Source organism: Apis dorsata, unplaced genomic scaffold (genome assembly GCF_000469605.1).
Source record: "Apis dorsata unplaced genomic scaffold, Apis dorsata 1.3 scaffold_382, whole genome shotgun sequence".
Taxonomy (NCBI): Eukaryota; Metazoa; Arthropoda; class Insecta; order Hymenoptera; family Apidae; genus Apis; species Apis dorsata.
Genome location: NW_006263644.1, coordinates 1,631,910 through 1,641,264, shown reverse-complemented (window position 1 = coordinate 1,641,264; position 9,355 = coordinate 1,631,910). Strand labels below are relative to the sequence as shown.

Below are 9,355 nucleotides of genomic sequence, written 5' to 3'. Positions count from 1 at the left end.
AACAGAAGGGCCACTAGAGGAAATTGTTGAAGAAATAATAAAACCTCTTCCAGCACTAGAAAAAGTTAAGCCTACGGAAGTAGAAGAGGTAAAGGAACAAATAACTATTACGGAGGAAATAACCAAAGAAGGCAAACCTAAAAAAGTCACGAAGAAAAATATAATCAGACGTAAAGGAAAGAAGCAACAGGTGACTGAATTTATTACTATCGAAGAGCAAGGAAAGGCTCCGGTCACATCTGTTACTGAATGTCCAGTAGAAGAAATAGTTGATGAGATTGTTAAATCACTTCCCGCGCTTGAGGATGTCAAGCCTGCAGAAGTGATGGAAATGCAAGAGCACGTAATCCTTACCAAAGGTGTTATTAAGGAAGAGAAACCGAAAGAGATTACAATGAAGAAGATAATTAAACCTACAGGCAAAGAAGAAGAAATAGTTACTGTTGAAGAAAAAGAAAGACTACCTATTACGACAGTGTCTGAGGATCGTGTAGAAGAAATACTCGAAGAATTGTCGGAACCAGTTTTGTTAATTGAATATGTTAAACCAACTGAAGTAGAAGGTGTACGTGAAGAAATCACGGTCACCGAAGAAGTAACTAAAGAAGGAAAACCAAAGAAAATAACTAAAAAGAGGACTATCACACGTAAAGGCAAAGAACAACGAGTAATAGAAGAAGCTACGGTTGAAGAACAAGACAAACCTCCAGTAACTATTATCACTGAAGGTCCTATTGAAGAAATAGTTGAAGAAACGGTAAAAGCTTTACCTGTACCCAAATATATGAAACCAGGTGATGTAGAAGAAGTCCGTGAACAAGTTATTATTACTCAAGAAATAACCAAAGAAGATAAGCCAAAGAAGATAACCAAGAAGAAAGTTATCAAACTCAAAGGTAAGAAACAACAAGTGACTGAAATTGTTACCATTGAAGAACAAGGAAAGAAACCCATTACAACTATAACAGAAGGACCTGTTGAAGAAATAATTAAAGATTCTATAAAACCATTCGTAAAACCATCCGAAATAGAAGAAGTTCACGAACAAGTGACTGTCGTTGAAGAAATAAAGGAAGGCAAACCTAAAAAGATTACTAAGAAAAAGAAAATTAGACAAAAGGGAAGAGAACAACAAATATCTGAAACTATAATTGTTGAAGAAGAAGGAAAGTTGCCAGTTACAACGATTACCGAAGGTCCTACAGAAGAAATAATCGAAGAAACTGTGAAAATTCTGTCTGCTCCAGAATACATTAAACCAAATGAACTGGAAGAGATTCGTGAACAAGTTACTATCACACAAGAAATGACCGAGGAAGGCAAACCTAAGCAAATTACGAAACAAAAGACCATGAAACGTAAAGGAAAGAAACAACAAGTGACGGAAGTTGTAATAGTTGAAGAGGAAGGCAAATCTCCTGTCACAACTATTATTGAAGGTCCTGTCGAGGAAATTGTAAAAGAAACTATAAGAGCACTTCCTATTTTAGAACGTGTAGAACCAACAAAAGTGGAAGAAGCAGTTGAAGAAGTAACTGTTACTGAAATTGTTACCGAGGAAGGTAAACCAAAAATCGTTAAGAAGAAAATTCCTAAAAAAGTTTCTAAAAAAATGTCTGTTCCTAAAGAAGAAAAAGAAGAAGTTCCAGAAATTTTTGAAATTTCTGAACTTCCAAGAAAACTTAAGAAACCAATTAAACTTGAACGTCACAAAATAACTAAAGTCGAAGCCACGAAACTCGAAATACAAGAAATATCTGTAGATAAACCTCAATTTGCACAAATTAAATTGCGTAAAACTCCAATCGTAAAACGACCTGTGGAAAAGAAAGAAAAAATTCCTCGAGTTCTTCTTCGAAGTCGAATTACATCCATAGAATGGCCTCCAGCCATAAAATATTTGAAAATGGAGGAATTTGAACCGAATGAAGTTCAAAATGGTATTTTGTCTCGCAATGTCGAAGAAGCTGCCACTTTACCAAAATCTAAGAAGAAGAAGTTGAAACGTTTGGAAAAGGAAATAACCAAACTAGAAAAGCTGGATCAAGAATTCGAAGAATTGAAAAAAGAATTACCTCTGGAAAAACTTGAAGAGCCTCTAATAGAGAAGCCAGAAAAGAAAGGGAAGAAAAAGAAGCCTGTTGAAAAGGTTAAAAGCGAAAAGCCACAGTTGATGAGAATCAGCATCAAAGAACAGAAACCTATCAAATTGAAAATTGAGGAACCAATTACTCCTTTGTTTGCACAGATTAAACTGAAAAAAGCACCTATCAAATCAAAAAAGAAAGAAGATAAAGATGAAACTAAGTTTCTTAAGGTTTTATTACGCAGTCGTATCACAGAACACGAATGGCCACCATCTATCAAATATCCTATTATTACTGAACTTGAACCTAATTATGTACAGAGTGGTGAACTATCTCGCACTATGGAAGAAGCGTTAAAACTAAAGAAAGTGAAACACAAGAAAGTGAAACTTCCAGAAAAAGAAATAACAAAATTGGAAAAACTGGATCAAGATTTCGAGAAATTAAAGAAAGTTCCATTAGAAAAAGTAGAAGAAATAGCGCCGTATGAACGTAAGCTTAAACCCAAAGAATCTGAAGAAGAGAAACCGAAAAAATTGAAAATAGGCAAAGGAAAACCTCGGCCTGCGGAAGAAGAGGAGCCAGAAGTAATCAAATTAAAGAAAATACCGGAAAAAGTTCCAAGTATTTCAGAAAAACTTACTCCTATTGCAAGAAAGAAAGATGAAGTAGACAAACCTGAAAAAGAGAAAGAAGAGAAAGAATATCCTGAAGTAAAATCATTCGAACCATACGAAATAGAAACAACCGAAGTAGAATTAGAAGAACTAGAAAAACCAGAATATCCAAAGAAACCAGAAAAAGTGCCTAAAAAGATCCCAACTAAGAAACCGAAGAAGGAATGCAAGATACCGACTCAGGAAACTGAGGCTGTTCCAATAGTACCCGGTGTTCCAAAATCAAGAGAACCTGAAGAAGAAGAAGAAATTAAGAGAAGAATTCCTGAATATGAAGCTTCAACGGAAGAGCCAGAGAAAACTAAATTAAAACCTTGGAAGAAACCTGAAGAAGGAAAAGAGCAAGAAAAGAAATCTGAGTATTATCTAAAATTCGTTCCCAAAGACGACGATATTGTCGAGATTGTCGAAATTGTCACGACTGTGAGCACGGAAGAAACACCAGAAAAGAAACAACGAAAAATCAAAAAAAAGAAAACCACGACGAAACGTGGAGACGAAAAACCGAAAATTGTCGAAGAGACAATGATAGAGGAAGAGGGTGAACCTATAGTAACGGTCGAAGAAATTGTCGAGGATAAAGCCGTATCAATCGAATTGAAACCTATACCTATCGAAGAAATCAAAGAAGAGATAGTAACGAGCGAGATTATGAGCGAGGATGGAACAAAGAAAATGGTGCGCAAAAAACGCGTCACGAGAAAACGCGAAGGTAAAGAACAGATCACCGAAGAGGTGGTCGTGGAAGAGGAAGGTAAAGAACCATTAATAGCAACAACAGAACTTCACGAAGACACTACACGAGAAATACACGAAAAACCAAAACACAAAAGACCAACAAAACCAAAAGCTGACGAGAAAGTGACGGAAGGTAAGCCCATTTCTTACGTATTACAATTATACCATCACCATAGCCTACAATTATATTATATATATACGTCAGTTTTCATTTATCGAGCATAAATGATATACGATTTAAACAAAATACAAAATACAAAGACATAATGGACAAATATACTTGATATTGTACTATGTACTACATAATCGGTGTATATGTTTATAAGCACTTTGTTTATACGCTTCTACTATTTTCTATCTTCGTTTATTCGTTAAATAATTTATATGTTATAAAAAAAAGCTTGAAATGAAATATTCTATTTTAAGATCAAATTTAAAGCATTTTATTCTTTTCGCAGATATCACGGAGGAAGTTGTAGAACAGGTAAGATTTATAATCGATTTTAAAATTATTTATATTTTTTATTTTAATTATGGATATAAAATTTATTGAAATTGAAATTGATTTTTTGTAAATAACAGAAAATTGTCGAGGAAATCAAGAAAATACCAAAAGTTGTCAAAAAGATTATTAAGAAAAAACCTCTTAAAGCTAAAGATGAAGTAACAGAGGAAGTCGTGGAAGAAATAATAATAGAGCAACCTGATGAACAAGAAGCACAATCAATCGTGGAAGAACTAGAAACAGCAACAGTTACTGAACACGATGTACGAAAGATACCGAAGAAAAAGAAGGAGGTCATCATTAAGGAGGAGGAGGAGATATTTGAAACGATTGAGACACCTACACAAAAAATTATTAGGAAGAAGATTCGTCCTATGAAGAAAGAAGAAGAAGAAATCGTGGTAGAAGAAATAATTCAGAAACCACGCGAGGAAACGATAGAAATGGAGAAACAAAGAATAGTAGAAGTAATCGAGACACCTACAAAGAAAATAGTGAAGAAAATAAAAGCAGTAGTAAAAGATGACGGTGTTCCTGAAGAGATTGTTGAAGAAATCGTAATCGAGAAATCGCAGAAAGAAAAAGCGAAACCTATCGTGGAAGAAGAAAAGGAAAAGGTCAAAATAACAAAAATTGATCTAAAACAAGCACCCAAAAAACCGGAAGAAATAGTTGAAGAAGAAGAAGAAATAATTGAAACCATTGAGACTCCAACGCAAAAGATCATTAAAAAGAAACCAAAAGATAAAAAGAAGAAGATAGTGGAAGAAGTTATACAGAAAACAATAGAAGAAGCAAAAGCAATGGAAGAACATAAAATTGTGGAAATCATTGAAACACCGACAAAGAAAATAATCAAAAAGAAGAAAGCGATTATCACAGAAGGAAAAACTCCTGAAGAGGAAGTTGAAGAAATCGTAATTGAAAAACCTGTTAAAGAAAAAATCCAAAAGGATGTTGTATCTCAAGAAGGCATAGAAATTACTGAAATTATTACGGAAACTTCTATTGAACAGTTGCCTGAAAAGAAACCAGAAGAAAGCAAGCCCTCAGTTGTGGAAGAAGAAAAAACAGAAATCACGCAGATAGAAATGAAGAAAGTACCAAAGAAGAAGAAAAAACCAATTACAACGATTGAAATAGAAAAGAAAGAAGAAATCATAGAAGAAATAAAACCTGAAGTGAAAAAAGAAAAAGCTAAACCGACTGAGAAAGAGAGTGTTGAAATAACCGAAGTGATTTCTGAAGAAATAACAGAAAAACTTCCTGAAGAAGTTAAACTTATGAAAAAGAAAGTTGCTAAAATTAAGGAAACAGAAGAAAAGATAATAAAGAAGGAAGTAAAAGTAAAGGAAGCACCGAAGGAAGCTGTGCCTCAGACAGAAGAACAGCCAGAAGAAGAAGTACAAGAATTAATTACAGAAAAGCCAAAGAAAACTAAAGCAAAGAAAGAAATCATGTCTCAAGATAGTATCATAACTACCGAAGTCATTTCTACAAGTGCTGAAGAAACGTTAGAAATAAAGAAACCGGAAGAAGATAAAGCTGTAGTTACCAAAGAAAAGAAAGAGAAAGATAAAGTAGAAGAGAAGAAAGTAATTGTGAAAAAGGCTCCTAAAAAGAAACTTATACCAACGGAAGCTGAAGAGGAACAAGTAGAAGAAATAATAGAAGAGATGACACCAGAAGAATTGAAAAAGAAAAAAGCTAAAAAGACTATCCTTCCTAAGGAGGAGATACAGATAACCGAAATGATTCCTGAAGTTAAAACAGAAGAGATAAAAGAGAAAAAACCAAAAGAAGAAAAAGCTGTTCCCAAAGAGGAAGAAAAAGTGGAAGAAAAAGCAAAGATTACGGAAGTTTCCGTAAAGAAAGTACCCGAAGAAAAGAAAGAAAAGAAAGAAATTGTAACGAACGGTGAGATTATTGGAGAAAAACCAAAAATAAAAGAAATTTCTGAAGAAAAACCTGAATTAAAAGAAGCTCCAAAGGCAGAAAAACTCAAAAAAGAGAAACCAAAAGAAGAGGAAAAGAAAGCAAAGGAAGAGAAATTGAAAAAGAAAAAAATACCAGAAAAGAAACCTATCGTGGAAGAGGAACAATTCGAAGAAAGAATAGAAGAAATAGTAGAAGAAAAACCAAAGAAAGTCGAGCCCAAGAAAGAAATTATATCAAAGAAAAGTATAGAAACTACTGAAATTACTTCAGAAACTGTTGCCGAAGAATTATCAACGACGAAACCTGAGGAACACAAAGCAATACCTGTCGAAGAAAAATCAGATGAAAAAGTTACAGTTGTAGAAGTCTCAATAGAAAAAGCTCTAGAAAAGAAAGAGAAAAAAATACCAGAAGAAAAACCAATCGAGGAAATTCCTGAGAAACCAAAGGAAATAAAGAAGAAGAAGAAAAAGAAGGTAGTTAAGAAAGATGATATCGAAGAATGGATAGAACCAGAATATGAACGACCAGTATTGGAACCTATGCCTGAGAAGATACAATGGGAACCAAAGAAGAAAAAAGTAAAGAAACCTTTACCAGAATCCTTGCAGAAACTGGTACCTCAGAAAATCGAAAGAAAAGAGATTAAACCCACGAAGTTAAAATATTCAGAACCTACAGAAACTGTTCAGTTTGCTGCAATTAAATTAAAGAAAGTAGTAATTCCGAAAAAGAAAGAAATTGAAGAAGCCAAATTTCCGAAAATTATGTTACGAAGCAGAATTACATTTGTCGGAGATTATCCACCTGAAATACAATATCCAAAGATAACTGAACTGGAAGAAAATCCAGTTCAAACGGGTATTCTGTCTAGAAATACGGAAGAAGCTCTTGAAATTCTAAGGAAGAAAGTGAAGAAGATTAAACTTCCCAAGAAAGAAGTCACAGAATTAGAAAAATTGGACCAAGAATTCGAAGAATTGAAAAAGGTTCCTTTGGAAAAAATAGAAGATAAATCGATATATGAACGTCCACCAAAAAAACCTGCGGAAAAACCAGAAGAACCACAAAAGTTAATTATTGGAAAAGGTAAGGTGCCGGAAGAAAAGAAAACAGAACCTGAAATGATGAAATTAAAAAAGATTCCTGAAAAGAAACCGGAAAAAATTGAAGAACCGTTGAAGAAACCGGACAAACCAGAATCTGAAGAGGAAGTTAAGCCAGGAAAGAAAGAGAAACCAAAAATGAAATTAGAACACGAAGAATTGAGACCATTAGAATTTGACAAACCAGAGCTCGAAAAATATATGCCCGAAGAACGTGAGAAATCAGAAAAACCGGCACCAGAACCAGTACCAAAACCATATGAAAGAGAGAAAAAGAAAAAACCAGATCAAGAAATAGAACAAATTCCATTGATAAAAGGAGAACCTAAACCACCAGAACCAGACAAAGAACCGGAAGTTAAATTTAGAATACCTCAAAAAGAAAAACCAGAGGAAGAACCGGAAATGATAACATTGAAAGGCTGGAAAAAAGATAAACCTGAGGATGAAGGTGTCAAAGAATTTCCAGTGAAGGAAGAAGAAGAAGCTCCTACGGAACCTAAAGAAGCGGAACAGATCATTCTGAAGCGCAAAGTAAAACCAAAGAAACCTAAAGAAGAAACTCCTAAGGAGGAGGAAGTGACATTCGAAAAACCAGAAGAAAAGAAAGAAGTTCCAGAAGTAATTGAAGAAATCATGCTAAAGAAAAAACCTGAGAAACCAATAGAAGAAGTCCCAACAGAAATATTTATTAAGAAACCAATTGTAGAGGAAAAAGAAGCAGAAGAAGAGGAAACAATTACTGAAGTAACATTAAAGAAAAAACCGAAAAAACCAGAAGAAATTGTTGAAGAAACAATTGTAAAGAAACCAAAGAAAAAGCCGATAAAGAAGGAAGAAGCCGAGGCTGAAATTACTATCAAGAAAGTTGAAGAGAAAGAAGTCGAAGAGGTTAAAGAAGAAGTAGTTATACAGAAAAAACTGAAAGAAAAACCTGTTCCAGAAGAAGTAATAGAAGAAGTTACTCTGAAGAAACCAGAAGAAAAGATACCTGAGGAAATAATTGAAGAAATAAAGAAACCTAAAGAAAAGAAACCTGTGAAGGAAAAAGCTATTGATGAAATCACTGTAAAGAAACCTATTGTGGAAGAAAAGAAGGAAGAGAAAATTCCTGAACAAATAACACTCAAGAAAAAGAAACCAAAAGAAAAACCAGTTCCAAAGGAAATAGAAGAAGAGGTTACATTGAAAAAACCAGTACCAAAAGAAAAAGTGCCGGAAGAAGTAAGCGAACAAGTAGAGATAAAGAAACCGAAAAAGAAAAAATCTATAGAAGAAGAGACAGCTGATGAAGTCACTATTAAGAAACCTATGCCTGTAGAAAAAGAAGAAGAAGAGATTATAGAGGAGGTTACATTGAAAAAGAAGAAACCTAAAGAAAAACCAGTATTAGAAGAAGTGAAGGAAGAGGTTACATTGAAAAAACCAGTACCAAAAGAAAAAATGGCGGAAGAAGTAAGCGAACAAGTAGAGATAAAGAAACCGAAAAAGAAAAAACCGGTAGAAGAAGAGGCAGCTGATGAAGTCACTATTAAGAAACCTATGCCTGTAGAAAAAGAAGAAGAAGAGATTATCGAGGAGGTTACATTGAAAAAGAAGAAACCTAAAGAAAAACCAGTATTAGAAGAAGTGAAGGAAGAGGTTACATTGAAAAAACCAGTACCAAAAGAAAAAATGGCGGAAGAAGTAAGCGAACAAGTAGAGATAAAGAAACCGAAAAAGAAAAAACCGGTAGAAGAAGAGGCAGCTGATGAAGTCACTATTAAGAAACCTATGCCTGTAGAAAAAGAAGAAGAAGAGATTATCGAGGAGGTTACATTGAAAAAGAAGAAACCTAAAGAAAAACCAGTATTAGAAGAAGTGAAGGAAGAGGTTACATTGAAAAAACCAGTACCAAAAGAAAAAATGGCGGAAGAAGTAAGCGAACAAGTAGAGATAAAGAAACCGAAAAAGAAAAAACCGGTAGAAGAAGAGGCAGCTGATGAAGTCACTATTAAGAAACCTATGCCTGTAGAAAAAGAAGAAGAAGAGATTATCGAGGAGGTTACATTGAAAAAGAAGAAACCTAAAGAAAAACCAGTATTAGAAGAAGTGAAGGAAGAGGTTACATTGAAAAAACCAGTACCAAAAGAAAAAATGGCGGAAGAAGTAAGCGAACAAGTAGAGATAAAGAAACCGAAAAAGAAAAAACCGGTAGAAGAAGAGGCAGCTGATGAAGTCACTATCAAGAAATCTGTGCCTGTAGAAAAAGAAGAAGAAGAGATTACAGAGGAGATTACATTGAAAAAGAAGAAACTTAAAGAG

General features: G+C 34.1%; 1 protein-coding gene across 1 annotated transcript in view; it reads left to right on the top strand.

Annotated features, from left to right (window-relative positions):
- Positions 1–4: 4 nt before the first annotated feature.
- LOC102677668 (titin-like) overlaps positions 5–9,355 on the top strand; it is a gene marked incomplete at its 5' end in the record, with an annotated part of 23,390 nt that continues 14,039 nt past the window's right edge. Inside the window, 4 exons of the mRNA XM_031512034.1 lie at positions 5–3,635; positions 3,961–3,986; positions 4,085–7,805; positions 8,019–9,340. Of these exons, the coding sequence (XP_031367894.1) occupies positions 5–3,635; positions 3,961–3,986; positions 4,085–7,805; positions 8,019–9,340 (8,700 nt within the window). The remainder of the gene's footprint in view (positions 3,636–3,960; positions 3,987–4,084; positions 7,806–8,018; positions 9,341–9,355) is intronic.